We start from the raw sequence: 17,495 nt of genomic DNA on the forward strand, positions 1-17,495 counted from the left end.
AGATGCTTGTATTTCTGTACTTCTTGATTACATTTTATTTAATTATATTTATTATCAGTGCTAATTATTTTTGCCAATCTTTTAAATGATCATTTTTAACATTGACAAATTGTCTTTTTTTATGTATATTTATTGTGTTGGTTTGAATTTTTTAAATATCTTTGATTTGCATTTTTTGCATTTGACCTTTATTTAAGGATATTTTATTCCTTTTTATATCAAGAAATATTAAATGGAATATTAATAATGTTAAGCGGCTTTGATGGCTGCTGGCAAGAAAAGGAGACAAAATCTTTGGTCTTTGGATAATTTGTTTAGAATTTTATTCCGCTCCGACTTATTAGAGTGAAAGGCCCTGAAGACTCTCAGACATGATGAAAGAGGACTTTAACAAAAAGAAGAAGCGTGTCTTCTGCAGATACTTAACTCCTTAGTGATGCTTTTGTTATTAGTAAGGATGTGCTAAACACACACTTAGCATTGTCCTTCCATGAAAGCAAGTCGTCGTCGTGCTTGGAATAAATGACATCACCTCTGCAGATGAAAGCTGAGCGGGCCGTGTTCTATATTTGGAGCATCAGAGAGGCTGGACTTCCCTACCATCTTTTGCTTTTAGCTTTGCAGCCACAATTTGTCTGCTCGTCCCTGTCACTTCCTTCCGCGTCCAAAGAGAAGGGATGAGGGCCGCTGGGAAGGAAGTGGTGGCAGGATGACAGCTCAATGGCTTCATGCATCACCCACGAGAGCGTAGAAACTGTGAGACATACTTCTGTGTGTGGGTTAGCGGCTCGGGCAAACTTCAAGGAGCCTCAGAGAGACCTGCAACCTTGACGGGCACCTCGAGTCGGGACGCGTAGATTTGTCTGAAAACACAGTCCTCATTTGTTGTGCGTCGCAACAGGAAGACGTGCACAGCTGTAGATGTCCTGGTGAGGGTATAATTCATAAATGAATTATTTCTTTTTAATTGTGGTAATTGTTTTTAATTCTGTAAAGCACTTTTTGTTGCAAGTGCTCTACAAATAAAGTTGATTTGATTTAATTTAATGACAAAACTTAAGTGCACGAGTGCTGCCATCTCTGGCGAAGTGTGGTTCACTGAGGGGAACCTTGAATTGCAGCATTCCGAATGAAGAGTGTAAATAAGTCTCTGTGAGATAGCAATGATGTTCACACTAAATCTCACCATGCTTTGGACAGAATGTGTTGCCTGTGAGGTGGCCTCCATCAAACGCTTGCTGAAATGTGAGGGACTGGATAATGCAGGATGATCCAAGATGAGGTTTCATGTTTAAAGAGAGGATTTCTTACTGTAAAGTGGACAAACATATGCTCAATGTTGTTTTTCATGACTCAATGCTGGGAGAATCTGATCATTCTTCAGGTGATGAGTACAATTTTAGTAGCATCTGCCCAGTGGGGGGCAGGGGGCTGCAGGGGAGCACGGCCCACCTCTAATGGCGTCCTTCTGCAACAAGACTCTCCTTGTCTTAATTGTGGCCGCGTGTGTGGCAGGAAATAATCCCCCCCACCACCACCGCTTGGAGCACTTCCATAGTCACAGTGGCAGGACTTTAATTAGAACAAATGTAGGGCCCAGGCATAGGGTGGGGCGCCCCTGGCGTTGTAGTGTAATCACGTTTCTTCGCTTAAAGAAGGGATACTTTGGACTGAAATACGCAAAAAGTACATTTGGAAAGACTTTAGAAAGTTTTTAGTCACCTGCAATGCTGAAAAGCCAAAAATTGTCATTTTAAAAATACCGCCATTTCTGTGGACATGGCCTCAGATGAACATAACGTTCTATTTTTGACTAAAGACTTCCATGGCGAGTGTTCTCATCTGGGTGATGGGACTAATTCAAACATATCTCCTTAACGTGCTTTCACCCCATGAGACATGTTCTCATGCATGTAATACAGATGTAAGTTTTATTTTCACAAGATATTATCAGGGGCTGTCGAGTGCAGTCGAGTGGTTAGCGCGCAGAGCTCACAGCTAGGAGACCAGGGTTCAATTCCACCCTCGGCCATCTCTGTGTGGATTTTGCATGTTCTCCCGGTGCATGCATGGGTTTTCTCCGGGTATTCCAGTTTCCTCCCACATTCCAAAAACATGCCAGGTTAATTGGCAACTCCAAATTGTCCATAGGTATGAATGTGAGGGTGAATGGTTGTTTGTCTATATGTGCCCTGTGATTGGCTGGCCACCAGTCCAGGGTGTATCCCGCCTCTCGCCCGAAGACAGCTGGGATAGGCTCCAGCACCCCCGCGACCCTCGTGAGGATAAGCGGTAGAAAATAAAGCATATAGGCTGCACGGCGGACCGAATGGTTAGCGCGCAGGCCTCACAGCTAGAACACCCGAGTTCAATTCCACCTCTCGGGGACTCCGGTTTCCTCCCACATTCCAAAAACATGCTAGGTTAATTGGCGACGCCAAATTGTCCATAGGTATGAATGTGAGTGTGAATGGTTGCTTGTCTATATGTGCCCTGTGATTGGCCTGGCCACCAGTCCAGGGTGTACCCCGCCTCTCGCCCAAAGACAGCTGGGATCGGCTCCAGCACCCCTGCAACCCTAGTGAGGATAAGCGGTAGAAAATGAATGAATGAATAATAAAGCTTATAGGCTGCACGGTGGACCAAATGGTTAGCACCCAGGCATCACAGCTAGGACACCCGAGTTCAATTCCACCCCCCGGGGACTCCGGTTTCCTCCCACATTCCAAAAACATGCTAGGTTAATTGGCGACTCCAAATTGTCCATAGGTATGAATGTGAGTGTGAATGGTTGTTTGTCTATATGTGCCCTGTGATTGGCTGGCCACCAGTCCAGGGTGTACCCTGCCTCTCACCCGAAAACAGCTGGGATAGGCTCCAGCACCCCCTGCGACCCTCATGAGGATAAGCGGTAGAAAATGAATGAATGAAAGATTTTATCTACGGCTTATGGGCAATTAACTGCTAAGTCCCACTATGTCCCATGTCGCTGCAAAGATGTTAATGGCGGCCATGTTTTTCAAGCAACATTTTTCATATTTGGCACATATGTGCTTGTGAGTGCCCTAGAGGAGTGTACCAAATTTGGTCGCGATTCAACAAAACGTCTTAATGTTACATTTGGGGTTTTGTAGTGCTGCGTGAGAAACTTATGAAGTCAATCCAACTTACTGTATGTGGTATTTGTCAGGAAAATAATAGCACAGGCAACACAGTGGGGGTGCATGTTTTGACAAATTGTCACTCTATGGTGTGCGTCGCTTGAGATGAGGTATGACTAAGAAACATGCGGAGTACAACATAGCACCACGGCAGTCTGACCCTCGGAAACAGGAGCGAGGGTCATGGCACGTTCTCGTCCAAGAGAAGCCATACACCCTCTCAGGAGGAGTCCCATGTGTTTGCTGTCACGGCGTGCAGTGCAAACATGACTTAGCATCAGTGGGCAGCAGGTGGGCCGCCGGGAACGGTGCTGTCTGTTTTACTGATTGGAGACAGCCTTGGCGAGGCGTCCATGTGTGGAGATGTAGTGCGCATTAAGCTGCCAGGCTGCAAGGCCTGCGCGTGTACAAGGTCAGCGTGCAGATTTATGCCTCCTCCTCCTGCTGCGGAGCACAATGAAGAGCGAGCGAGCAACGCGGGCTTTCGGGGAAATGAACCTTTTCATCACATTGATTTCCTCAAGCGCCGGCTAAAACAATCTTTGTCAGACGTTGACATTTGGCTCTGATTGTGACGGATCTGCCCCCGGCTTAGGCCCGTGTGCCTCGGCCCGCGGGCGGCAGCGACGCTAATAGCGGGATTCACACACACACACACACACTCCCTTTTGCGTGAGTAATAGATTACACTTAACTTGGCTTTATTCAACCTGTGAACATGTCAGTGTGGAGAGCTGGTGGCTTCTTGCACTCGTATATCACTCACGTCCACACGTGTCTCGTGGAAAAATCCATAGTTCCTCCTGAGAAGCCTTCCTGCTGGTCCTCAGCATTGTGCATATTCATGGTTCATCTGGTATGCTTGTTGGTGGATCATGAACCGCCTTACCATTGGCATCACCTTAGTTCAATTAAACTACTCAGAATCTGTCCAACACCAGAACCCGACTGATTTTATCCAAGATTAGGAAACACGGACAAAGGTCAGAATGGGTTAGGTATCTTGTATTATTGATTTTTTTTTACATTATGTATTCATGTTAGACTTACTTTGTATTAACAAGATGCTTATAGATTTTTTTATGTATTTGTCACAGATTTTTGTGAATCTTTTTTATTTATAAATTTAAAGATTAAGAAAATTAATAATGAATCAATAGTAATTAATTAATTAACAATAAGTAGAAGTAATAAATACATTTATTTCAAATTTATTACATTTATTATAAACATTTTATGTTTTTTTTTGGCCTTATTGTGTGTCTGTGTTTATTTTCTTTGGCATATTTGAGTTTTTGTACGGATTTCCAATAAAGTTATTTGTATTTTAATTATTATAGTTTTTGTTTATGTGTAAAGATATTTGGTTGAACTAGCTCCCATTACGTATGTATTTATATGCATTCATAGTTATTTTTTATTAAACTTGGACTTGGACAGACTTTATTGATCCACGATTGCTTGGTTACAGTAGCTCAACTGCAGAAAAAAAAATGCAATCTTAAATTAAATGCAATGCAATATGAATAAAATATATTTAAAAATAGGTAAATAAAATGAATATTTGCATATTTACTAATAGTAACTAATTACTAATAGAAATATAATAAATGCAAGTAAAGGAGGGCAGACAGTACAGTTCAATAATGTGGTGGATTACCTTTACAGGCAGGTGAGCTGGATGGCGTTTGAAATAAAATAAAGTCACGAAGCGTTTACTGTGTGACTGGAACTGCAGGAGTCTCGGCTGCCCCTCTATTGGCGGGGGTGTCCAAGATGGTGTTGTTGCAACTTTATTTTCAAGAATATAGTTCCTATTTTTAAAAAAATGTTGATTTTATTATCATTACTTATTATTACTGCATGTTTAAAATATATATAATTTTTGCAATTATTTTGAACAATGAAAAAAAACACTTCTACTGTTATACAATATTTTCTGTTTTTTAGATGTTTTTTTATAAATATTTACATTACACGTATTGAGTATGCATTTTCAAATATCAGTATATTCTGTTTTTTTTTATGTTTTTTTATAAATATTTACATTACATGTATTGAGCCAATGCCCGGCAATAAAGGCAGGAAAGCTAGTAATTTTGAAAGAAATGTGTTTGCTTGGTGTAAGCGTATACTTTAAGTGGCGGTGTGTTATCAGCGCAGTCGTCAGCGAGGTGACTCAAAGTGTTCATGCGAGTGAAAAATCAATAAATGTTGAAATCTTGTAATCTCAGACTCTGTGAGATATTTCTGCTCATGTTTTGTTCATTCTCGTGTTTCACCGACCGCCCTACGCCATGTGGCCCTTGTCCCGTGCAGCTCTGCGAGACAACCGGATCGAGCTGGTGCGAGCGTCCTGGCAGGAGCTCACCATCAGGATCAGCGATGTCAGCCTGGCGGACGAGGGACAGTACACGTGCTCGCTCTTCACCATGCCCGTCAAGACCACCAAGGCCTTCCTCACCGTCTTAGGTCAGCGTTCACTTCCACTCCCGTCCTGTCGTAACGACCACCAACTCAAGTGACCCCTACAACCAGCAGGCATTATGGACCACAAAGGACACTCAATTGGTGCATTACGTCACTAACATAAAACTGTATTATTTATATCATCCAATCAGGAGTACCGGAGCGGCCAGAGATCACGGGTTTCACAAGTCCTGCTTTGGAAGGCGAGGTCATCACTCTGACCTGCACCACGACAGGCAGCAAGCCGGCTGCCAACATCCGGTGGTTCCGGAATGACCAGGAGGTCCAAGGTAAGCTGAGCTTTAAAGGAATACCAACGCCTCTCACTCATTCACTCATTCATTCGTTCATTAAGAGGTGTATGCTATGCTAGTGTGGTTTGTTTGGTCAAGTCAGAAGGCCATCATCCCAAGCCTGGTCTGCACCAAAAGATGGGTCTCGGTAGGTCCTCATTGAGCTACCACCTTAGAGCAGTGGAGGAGTTGGTGTGTCCCAATGATCCTCGGTTTTGAGGGGCTTGCCCACCCCCCATGCCCCTGGCAGTGCCACCCAAGACAAACAGGTCCTAGGGGAGACCAGACAAAGACTGTGACTGGTTCTGTGCTGGTTCTCTGAGCGTTGCCTTTCCATTTTCATGATTCTCAGCTGTCGTTTTTGATTCAACTCTCTTACAACCTGGTGGAACATAATTATAGGTTATCACATGGTTTGTCTGGTATCAGGCCAGGTATCATGCCACCAAGTGTCAGTATCGGTCTCGGGCTGATACTGGCATCTTATTATCACATACTATTTAATCATGAGCTTATTATCACGTACTATTTAATCAAAAGACCATTTTGTTTCCAGAAAATGTTCAGTTTATTAAATGTGTTATATCTAAACAGTGTAAACACAATAATTGCAAAAATATTTCAACAATAATATTTTATCAACAGTCTTATCTTATCAATGTCTGAGTATTAAAGTTCCATTAATCAAGTTTGGGTTTTTTGGTGACCGGAGAAGCACTAGGCACTAAGCACTCGTGTTCTGTTCTCTGATTGGTTGTTTCACGGGCACGATACCAGAGCAGCGCGCTCTGAGTGTACAGCTACGGGGGCTGATACTGGACATGGTTAAACTCTATATTTTATCAGTATCACTGCCCTGGGCTTTGACACAGTATCATTTTGGCCTTTTCCCGTATCATTCATGGGCGGTTTCTAGGGTACAGGGCCAATAAATACTGTAGTATGTGATAATATATTTAAAGAGGACACAGGAGGCGGGAAAAAGTAAGTCACCAGAGTTTTATTGAAAGTTAAACTAAGGAAACTGAAAACAAACCCCCTCCCATGCCCAAAGAAACTCAAGGACGGTGAGGTGAAGAGGTCAACCCTGTACAGGGATGTCGTCCTACCACCTCACCGCTACCCTAAAAAAACCCACAACAAAGTCCCTAAGCAAAACAAAAACAGGACAGCCGGTCACACCAGGACAAACTAGAACAAAAGAACGAATAAAAAAACAAAAACTAGCCTGCTGCTCCACATGAAGAAAGCACACGAGGCATCAGTAGTGGTGCCTCTGATTTGGCAGACTTATTAAGAAGGGAGACCAGAGGGTTTGTTCCAAATAGTAGGGTAGGGTACCCTGGAAGTGTGGAATATCGGGTACCAGTTGATTCGGTTGCTTGGAGTTGTTTCTAGTGGGACTTGGACTCTGCCGGGGTTTCTCTTTGTCTCCAATTCTGTTCATTGCCAGGGTGTTGAGGGGATCCGGTTTCCTGGTTGCAGGGTCGGGTCTCTACTTTTTGTGGGTGATGTTGTCCTGCCGCCTTCGTAAGATGGATGGTTGATTACACTTTCCCCACATTCAGCAGCTGCCTCCATATTGTGTTTTATAGCTTTCCTCACTCTTATTTTTTGCTGTTTGTGGGGGAAAAAACAAACCAACAAAGGCAAACATCTTAAAGAAATAAATGTTTTCTATCTTCGCTTTTGATGCACGCATCTCTTTAAAGTCATTCCAGTCGCCCGCCGAGACGCAGTGTTGCTCTTTATTGAAGATTTGCCTTCTGTTGCCGCCTCCGTCTGTTGGGCCGACCATGTGATTGATGGCGGCGCGGCCGGGATGTGAAGCCTTCTGGTTGAGATGGAGCACACGTTCGATTCCTGAAGGGCCAGCAAGGAAGGGTTGGGTGGGGGTCGGGGGGGGGCTGTCCATCTCAGCCGAGACGATGAGCCTTTTTTGTGGAGCAATTTGTCAAAAGTTAGCCGCAAACTTTTGATTTTCAGACCACAGAATGCAACATTAGGAACGCCTGCATGGAGCAATGACAAATATTATCTTGAACAAAATAAGAACGCTCTGTTTGGACAAGGATAATATGTTTAGGGTTGTGCTTGTAGTTTGCGGCGGCAGACACATGAGCAAAAATGTGCAATGCTGACAAAATAAAAATGAATTCCATTCAAATAAATAAATGAAATACTTTAATAATTAAACAGAAAATGTTGCATTATCGTTGTATTACAAAAGTTGCATTGTGGGAATAAAATGGAATCATTTCATATAGGAGAAATTACAATTTTATGAGGAAAAATGTGTAATATTTATATCAGAAAATTTGAATTTCATACAAATTAAACGTGAAAATTTGGGTGAAATTTACGATTTTCTCGCCTTCGGAAAGGTCAGTCTTTCTTGATGCAGTGGGAAGTTTTGTGGGAATATTGCAATAAATATAGTTCTATATATTTTTAAACAAATTGTAATCATTTATTGAGGACAAAAATGATTTGTAACATTGATAACATAAATATTAAAATTATGTAGTAAGAATTCAACAAAAAAATTCTGGTCAAATTCTGTCAATGTCAGCAAGATGAGAGAATTTTTCGATTAGACTATCACACAATATATAGTTATCTTTTTTTCAATAAATTGTAATTATGTATGGAAAAAATGTGTAATATTATTAAATTAAAATCATCATTTAAGGCAGTGTTTTTCAATTATTTTTTGTCATAGTCTCCTCAAAGGGGAACTGTACTTTTTTGGGAATTTATTCTATCGTTGCCAAACCTAATGTGAAACATGTTCACATATTTCAGTGCATTCTAGCGTGAGAAAACTAGTTAGTATGAGCTGGCTAACAATGGCCGTCATGGGAAATACTATTTTGACGCTAAAGCCCTCACAAAAAAACTCTAAATAAAGACTTTTGGGTAGTGTTTTAAATCATCCAAATAGGGCAAGATACTGCAACTATTACATGTTATCATCAATATACGTGTCAGCTCAAAAAAAAAATTTATGTAAAAGGATATCAATTTTGAAACTTTGGGCCATTATTTAAAAAAATACAGTCAGCAAGCATATTTTTGTATTACTATTTTTCTGTATTATTAGCATATTATCTCTTAAACTCGCCCACAAACGTTCAGCAAATACAAAATGTGAGCGAGTGAGACCTCTCTTTGTGTCAGCTCAAAATAATATTTGTGATATTTGTGATATATTTATGATACCGGTTTAAAAATTGAAATGTTTGTGAGTAAACAAGCTTATTTAGGAACATTCAGAAAGGGTTATTATTAAAGATGTGCCTCAATGCACCTGAATCGCGTGTCAAAAAGTTTGCCTCCGTTAAAGGGAACTTCCGTTAAGGCGTCGTTAACATGTTAACTTTGACAGCCCTAGTTCTATGTACAGAAAAGGGAACGATATATGTGTTCATGTTTCACGTAAGGATTGGGAATGATGGGACAGAGTTCTTTTGAAATACAAAATGTTGAGTACTATAAATTTGAACATGTTGGTAGGTCTGCATTAAAAGGAAGCATTAAAGACCAAAACACCGATTTAATGAGAACGAAAGAGAAGTGTTTGTTGAAATGACCAATGTTTTGTGGTACTGGTGTGCTAATATTGAGTGAATCGTCGTGCCAACCGGTTGGGCGAACACGGTGGCGGTGATCAGTCTGTCACACGGAGAACAATGCAGCGTCTGAGGCCCAGACTTAAAAATGTGATTTCCATGTCAAAGTGTCACTGAGGGGGAATGTCAATCAACGCCAAGCGTGTGTCTCTTTTTTTTTTTTTTGGTGAGTTTGTGCTTTTCAAGCCTTACTTTCCAGAGGACGAGAGCTGGCAGCAGCATGTTGCGTCTTCCTTGACGCCAGCGTGAGCTGTCACTCATGCTCGTCGTCTATCATGTCTTACATTTATTTTACACTCCAATCATTTGTTTTTCCAACAATTCCCGACATATACGTGCTCAACATACAAAGCTGAGATTATCTATCAAAGGTAACAACTTACTAGTATACGTCACCTTCTATTCATTTTATTCAATATAATAATGCTATCTTACTACTATTATAAATAAACATTCAATTCAATGACTAAGTACTGTTTGTTTGGTATTGGTGATTTATTTTGGTAAAGGTTACTTCTTTCTTTTCCATAAAATATCTGGAAATGAAATTGCTGTTGGCTGCATGGTGATAAAGTGGTTAGCGCGCAGGCCTCACAGCTAAAAGACCCGAGTTCAAGTCCACCCTCGAGCATCTCTGTGCGGAGTTTGCATGTTCTCCCCGTACATGTGTTTTCTCCGGGTACTCCGGTTTCCTCCCACATTCCAAAAACATGCTAGGTTAATTGGCGACTCCAACTTGTTCATAGGTATGAATGTGAGTGTGAATGGTTGTTTGTCTATATGTGCCCTGTGATTGGCTGGCGACCAGTCCAGGGTGTACCCCGCCTCTCACCCGAAGATAGCTGGGATATCCTTGTGAGGATAAGCGGTACAAAATGAATGAAACTGTTGTAATTTGGATGTCCGATATTGGCTTTTTTACTGAACACCAATATCCCGATATTGTCCAATTCCCAATTTCCGATACCGACATCAGCCAATACCGATATGTGTAACATGACATATCTCCTGTGGTGGAATGAATACATACAGTATGTGTTGTGTACAGCATCGGTTTTCATGATTGGGACAAAATCCGATACCGATGTCGAACGATATCATAATTTTATATGATATCGAGCCGATAATTATCAGTATTGTCGGACATCCTTTATTTTTACGTGTTAAAAAATATTTATATGAGTGTGGATAAAATGTAGATTTTTAATGAAATTTTAATGAAAGTTTTATTAAAAATATAATTATACTACTGCTCTTTTAACTTAATTTCATTGTGAAAGTCTTTTTTTAAGTGCTGAAAGTGAGTGAAATTCATATTTTAAAACTTTTTTTATGTAAAATATGCTAATTATACTACTGCTGTTTTTACTAATTAACTCATTATTACTAATTATACTAATAATTAACTAATTTAATTGTGAAAGTATTTAATATAAAAATTCATATTTTTTAACTTTTTAAAATGTTAAATATGATAATTACACTACTGCAACTAAAATGACATTAAATGAGTAGTTTGTTTGATATTAGTGATATACTGTACTAAGACAGTGGTTCCCAAACCGTTTTTTTTTGGAGGTGAAATTACTTTACATTCGTTTTTAATTAAGTCAAAAAAGTTATTTAATCTTATAAATATGATAATGAAATTCTACTAGTACAATAATATAAAATGAAATGAAATGACTGTTGATATTTTATATTGGTGAATTATTTTGAGAAAATGTCATTAATTTTTTTAATGAATATCTCAAGAATAAAGTGTTTTTATGTAAAAAAAAAGGAGATAAAATGTTGTGAGAAACAAATAAAAAAAATTTATATTATGAGAATAAAAACAAGAGACTGTAATATGAAAGTATGAAGTATGATGAATAACATGTTTGCATTACTAGTGATGTCATGTTTTGCTGTTGAATACATTTCTAATCATTGTTAAAGTTGTAATTTTTGTTAGCATGATATCAATATATTCATTGGAGACAAAAGTTGGATTCAATTATATGAAATGTGTAAAAAAAGCAAAAAACAAAAACAAGGTCCATGCATGACATGAATTGTGGGTGTATTTACTTGGCAATGCCGTCCTTGCCAGGCTCCATGGAGGTGATGTCCACGGGGAAGTCCTTCCTGGTGAGGAGCAGCTTGTACTTCCAGGTGGACAGAGGAGATGATGGCGTGGCCTACACTTGCATGGTGGAACACGTGTCCCTGTCCAGCCCCTACATGACCACCGAAGTCCTGCAGGTCCAATGTGAGTCTCACACATGCACACATTTTGTGCAAAGATGGATTATGCCGAAGATCAGCAATGAGAAGGAAACACTAGACGTGAGATTACACGTATGTGTGCAGCTTTAGCTTTGCATTTCCCTCGGGATTAGCGCAGGATTAGCATGCAGGTAAGGGATTAGCAGCAACAGCAGGCGGGGAAACGAGCTGCCAATCCCTGGAGAGCCAACTACTGCTTTTATTTCTTTTTTTTTTTAGTTTTTGTCACCACGTCCTGTTCCTCCTCTCTGCAGACGCTCCTCATGTGGAGATCAGACACGCTATGAGCATCCCACAGGAGGGACAGTACTTCAAACTGGAGTGCTTCTCCAGAGGAAACCCCATGTGAGTTGACGCAACCAAGTAACGCTACACCTTTTCTACTGCACTCTCCAACTCCGCCCCTTTCATGTCCGACTGCTGGGATTGGTACCCAATACCAGGGTGCCAAAAATGCTTTGGCTTTTGGTATATTATGTTTTATACACGTTTTTCTCTTATTATGTATATATTGGGTAATAGGAGTGTAAAGGTGACCAAAGGGGTGTTATTTTTAATAATTTTTTAAAAATGTATTTAGAAGGTCATAACAGAGCAGTCTAGAGGGCTTTAATAATGTTTTAAAAAAACTTATTTACAAGGTCATAACAGGTTTTCTATGTCTAATATGTATTATTTTCTCTTATTATGTCTATCATATTGAGTAATAAGAGTTTAAAAGTGACTGTAGGGGTGTTATGTGATGTGTAGAGGGCTCTAAGAATGTCCATAACCATATCTAGAAAGTCGTAAACAGGTTTTAAATGTCTTATTTTCTCTTTTTATGTCTACTGTATTGGGTAATAGGAGTGTGCAGGAGTAGGCGTGCTATTTCATGTCCAGAGGGCTCTAATAACATTAAAATATGTATTTAGAGTCCTAAACAGATTTTCTATGCCCTAACTACCAAAATATTCCGTTTTTAAATAAGGAATCCTACCTTGTCGAAATTCTGTAACCAATTACCCACGCTAAACGGGGGCTGTATCACATCCACTTCATAATCCCTGTTAGTGGTCTCCATTAGAACCTGTCTTGTGTTGACCTCCCCAGACCAGAACCGGTGCTGTGGTCCAAAGACGGAGGTGAGCTGCCCGACATGGAGCGCATGATTGTGGAGGGGAGAGAGCTCACCATCACCACGCTGAACAAAACGGACAACGGCACGTACCGCTGCGAGGCCAGCAACCACCTGGGGACCAGCAGCGCTGAATATGTACTCTTCGTTTACGGTGAGCCTTCTTTTTCTTTCAGACGCCTGCCGCAGAGAAAAGCATGCAAAATGCAATCAATAATGTCAATGTTTACATCGACAATACAGTTGCATCATCCTCTCACAGCTTAACCAATGCCTGGCATAATAATCATGATCATTATCATTAATAATATTTTGCTGCCATAATTATTATTTCATTATTATATTATTATTTTATAAAGTACAAGGTACTGTAAAACACAACAATAATTATTATATTATACATTTTTAGTTTGCATGTTCTCCCCGTGCATGATGGGTTTTCTCTGGATACTAAGGTTTCCTCCCACATTCCAAAAACATGCACGCTAGCTTCACTGTTAGCTTCACCAAACTGTCCATAGCTATGAATGTCAGTGTTTGTCTATATGTGGCCTGTGATTGGCTGGCAAAGTCAGCTGGGATAGGCTCCAGCATACCCCCGTAATCCACATAGAAGGTGGATGGATGGATTCTAATCACAAGTTTTGTTTTGCTTATTTTTCATAATACTATCACTTAAACAAACAGTTATTTCATTCTTTCATATTTGAACTTTATGCTACTTTATTTTTTCTTTAATATTATTAGTTTATTGTCATGAAATTTCCACTTTTTCACACCCTCATTTTGTTTTACAACTTTTTTTTATCGTTCATGCCTTTTTAATAACTTTTTATAAATAGAATATTTAAACTTTACAGTACAATTTTTTTCCTTTATTCTTGCAAAAATGTGACTATTTTTCTTGCTGTAATACGACTTTTGTTCTCTTCATATTTTGAGTTTATTCTTGTAATAGAACTTTTTTTTGCAACCTTGCAACTTGATTTTATTGCGTTTATTGCTCATATAGTAGATATAACCCTTTTTTTTTTTTAAAAAAGTGTCTTTAATATTTCAACTTGATGCTGGTAAAATGACATTATTTTATTTGTTTATATTATGTATTCATTCATTTTCTACCGCTTATCCTCACGAGGGTGCACAACAGTGGTGCTGGAGCCTATCCCAGCTGTCTTCGATGAGAGGCGGGGTACACCCTGGACTGGTGGCCAGCCAATCACAGGGCACATATAGACAAACAACCATTCACACTCACATTCATACCTATGGACAATTTGGAGTCACCAATTAACCTAGCATGTTTTTGGAATGTGGGAGGAAACCGGAGTACCCGGAGAAAACCCACGCATGCACGGGGAGAACATGCAAACTCCACACAGAGATGGCCGAGGGTGGAATTGAACTCGAGTGTCCTAGCTGTGAGGCCTGCGCGCTAACCCCTTGTCTGCCATGCAGCATGTTTATATAACTTATTATTAAATTGTGACTTTTTCATATTTATATCATTTATTATTAAATTGTGACTTTTTCATATTAAATTACAGCATTTTTCTTGTAATATTTTTTACGTTTTTTTTAGTTTTCTTGTAAAATAATACTTTGAGAATGTACCGTGGGATAGGATGATGCAGTTTACGTGTCAATGAGAAACGGGTGCAGTGTTCGGCGAAAGAGACAACATCGATTCCCACATCGCACAATCACGGCTCATGTCCATGTGGTCCCTAATCCCCCCTACCCAGGACCGCCTCCTGGCCCCGCCTCCATGCTGGCGACCATGACAGCCAGCGTGTGCTAGCTGATTGATGAGCTAACAAAGCCAGCCGGAAAACAAGCTTTGCTTTTGCAACATGAGTTGACCGCTCCGCTGCCTCTGTTGTCTTATTTCTGCTTTTGTCCCCAAAATGGAGGCCTTTCATTCCAACACACACTCATACACACTCATACAGCAGAAAAAACCATGCATGCTCCATTTCTTTGGGAGTTCATCGCCTGGAGGTGTTACTCATCTAAGTGAGAGTAGTACAATGCAATATAGTACACTACAATACACTATTACAGTATAGTATCATGGAATACAGAGCAGTGGAGTTAATACCAACAGGTCAACGTGACCTGAGAAGGTTCAACACTTCTATTATCAGATGTTTTGCTAAATTCCTCAAGTGTGCAATAAGTGAATTTCTGCCAGGTAGATATGGATATATGGATAAGCGGTAGAAAATTAATGAAAATGAAATGTTTTGGTAATTGGAGCATAGAAAAACTCTTTTACCACCTTCGAAATATGGCTTTGAACATGACTAAAGTCCTCTAGACATGAAATAACAACCCTATAGTCACTGTTACACTCCTATTAGCCAATATAGTAGACATAATAAGAGAAAATAAGACATATATTACACACTAAAAACCTGTTTACCGCCTTCTAAATATGGCTTTTAACTTGACTAGAGTCCTCTAGACATGAAATAACACCCCTATAGTCACTGTTACGCTCCTATTAGTCAATATAGTAGACATAATTAGACAAAATAAGAAATATTAGACACAGAAAATGTGTTTACCACCTTCTAAATATGTTTTTTAAAATCATTAGAGCCATCTAGACATGAAGTAACACCCCTATAGTCACGGTTACACTCCAGTTAGCCAATATAGTAGACATAATAAGAGAAAATAAGACATATTACACACTAAAAACCTGTTTACCGCCTTCTAAATATGGCTTTTAACTTGACTAGAGTCCTCTAGACATTAAATAACACCCCTATAGTCACTGTTAACGCTCCCATTAGTCAATATAGTAGACATAATTAGACAAAATAAGAAATATTAGACACAGAAAATGTGTTTACCACCTTCTAAATATGGTTTTTAAAATTATTAGAGCCATCTAGACATGAAATAACACCCCTATAGTCACGGTTACACTAAAATTAGCCAATATAGTGGACATAATAAGAGAAAATAAGACATATGAGGGCTGCAGGGCGGATGACTGGTTAGCACGTAGGCCACACAGCTAGGAGACCTGAGTTCGATTCCACCATCGGGCATCTCTGTGGGGAGTTTGCATGTTTTTCCGGAGAAAAAGGTCCCATTCCCACGTCAGACGTCTCTGTCTTTTGTCTGCTGTCAGATCCGAATGCCATCGGACAGCACGGCCCCGACCACGCGCTAATCGGCGGCGTTGTAGCGGTGGTGGTCTTCATCACGCTGTGTTTGATCATCGTCCTGGGGCGCTACCTCGCCAGACATAAAGGTGAGAGCGGCCGAGCGAGGCGCGTCACGATTGCATCTGCCTGACGGCCACGTGTTTTATGTTGTGTGCGCAGGGACGTATCTCACGCATGAGGCCAAAGGGGCGGAGGACGCCCCTGACGCCGACACCGCCATCATCAACGCGGAAGGCAACCACGTGCATGCGGAGGAGAAGAAGGAATATTTCATTTAGGTTGGTTTTTTTGGACTACAGACATGCAATTTGAAGCTGCCTCAATGTGACCATATGATCGCCCACTTCCTGCTTGATTTCATCGCCATTCACGGGCCACATCTTGGGAGTTGTGTTAGCGAGCAGGACTCTTGGATGGAGGCTTTTTTTTTGGGATGTGTACCCCGCCTCAACACTGCATAGCGAGATCCCAAAGTCCACCCGACAAAAAAAAAAAAAAAAGAAGCACAATCTTCCGGTTGTTTGTTGATTGAAGCGGCTATGTCTCGCCGCCATTCCTTTTCCCACTCCGACTTTTTTGCAGAAGAAGACGCTACCGAGTTAAAAGCACAAATTGCAAGAGCTGGACACAGGAAGCGGAACGCCGAGACCTGGTTCTCGTCTCAGGATTTGAGTCCAGATGGAAGAAGATCGGCCTGGTAGTTTCATGGAAAGCGAGTGGAGAAAAAAAAACACCGCTCAATGTGTGAATATCGCTGTTCTATACTTTGCTGGCGTGAATATTGGTGACGAATATCGTTAAGTCTCGGATCCCTGCGGCGTTTTCGACATTGGAGATTTGGTCCAATGAAAAGCACGTGTCGCCCGTACGGCTTTTTGTCCGGAAATACAAAAAAATGGAGTTAAATGCTTTGCATTGGGCAGCGGTGATACACAATATTTAAAGTGTTCCATCAAACTTGTTGTTTTTTTTTTTTTTAAGTTTAAGTTGTTTGGCCATGTAAATATCGTGTAAATATTGGACATTTTAGTCAAGAAAAATCAATACTTCTAATTTCATTTTCATATCATTCGCCGTTTTTTTTTTTTTGCTTTTTTCTACAAAGGAGTAGCACGGCCATACTGGAATGAACATTTAAATAAGTCAAAATGTGAATATTTAAATCCTTTTGAATACAAAAAAAATAATTCAAAAAATTAATTATGTTGGAATTTTAATAGAATGAAGTCATATTACAAAAAATAATCCATCATTTTATTTTAAAAATGAAAGAAAGAAGGAAAAATATACCAATGCCATAACTTGATGATAATAGAAATAAAGACATACTTTTACGAGCATAAAGTTGATATATTACAAGAAATTCATAA

The 17,495-nt window shown here is 40.0% G+C and overlaps 1 protein-coding gene across 5 annotated transcripts in view; it reads left to right on the forward strand.

Moving 5' to 3' along the window:
* The window catches only part of LOC131134296 (cell adhesion molecule 2), a 114,133-nt gene extending 97,110 nt beyond the window's left edge, over positions 1-17,023 (forward strand). For 4 of the 5 annotated variants that reach the window (XM_058079412.2, XM_058079413.2, XM_058079415.2 and 1 more), the window contains 7 exons: positions 5,481-5,633; positions 5,783-5,920; positions 11,651-11,809; positions 12,081-12,171; positions 12,919-13,097; positions 16,089-16,211; positions 16,285-17,023. In XM_058079412.2, coding sequence (XP_057935395.2) covers positions 5,481-5,633; positions 5,783-5,920; positions 11,651-11,809; positions 12,081-12,171; positions 12,919-13,097; positions 16,089-16,211; positions 16,285-16,403 — 962 coding nt within the window. In that variant the 3' untranslated portion in view covers positions 16,404-17,023. Of the gene's footprint in view, positions 1-606; positions 930-5,480; positions 5,634-5,782; positions 5,921-11,650; positions 11,810-12,080; positions 12,172-12,918; positions 13,098-16,088; positions 16,212-16,284 lie in introns of those variants that run through there. The other variant, XM_058079416.2, reaches the window with a different exon arrangement.
* Positions 17,024-17,495: the final 472 nt, after the last annotated feature.

This window comes from Doryrhamphus excisus, linkage group LG8, assembly GCF_037039965.1.
Source record: "Doryrhamphus excisus strain RoL-2023G ecotype Guam linkage group LG8, RoL_Dexc_Guam_v1.1, whole genome shotgun sequence".
NCBI classification, from domain to species: domain Eukaryota; kingdom Metazoa; phylum Chordata; class Actinopteri; order Syngnathiformes; family Syngnathidae; genus Doryrhamphus; species Doryrhamphus excisus.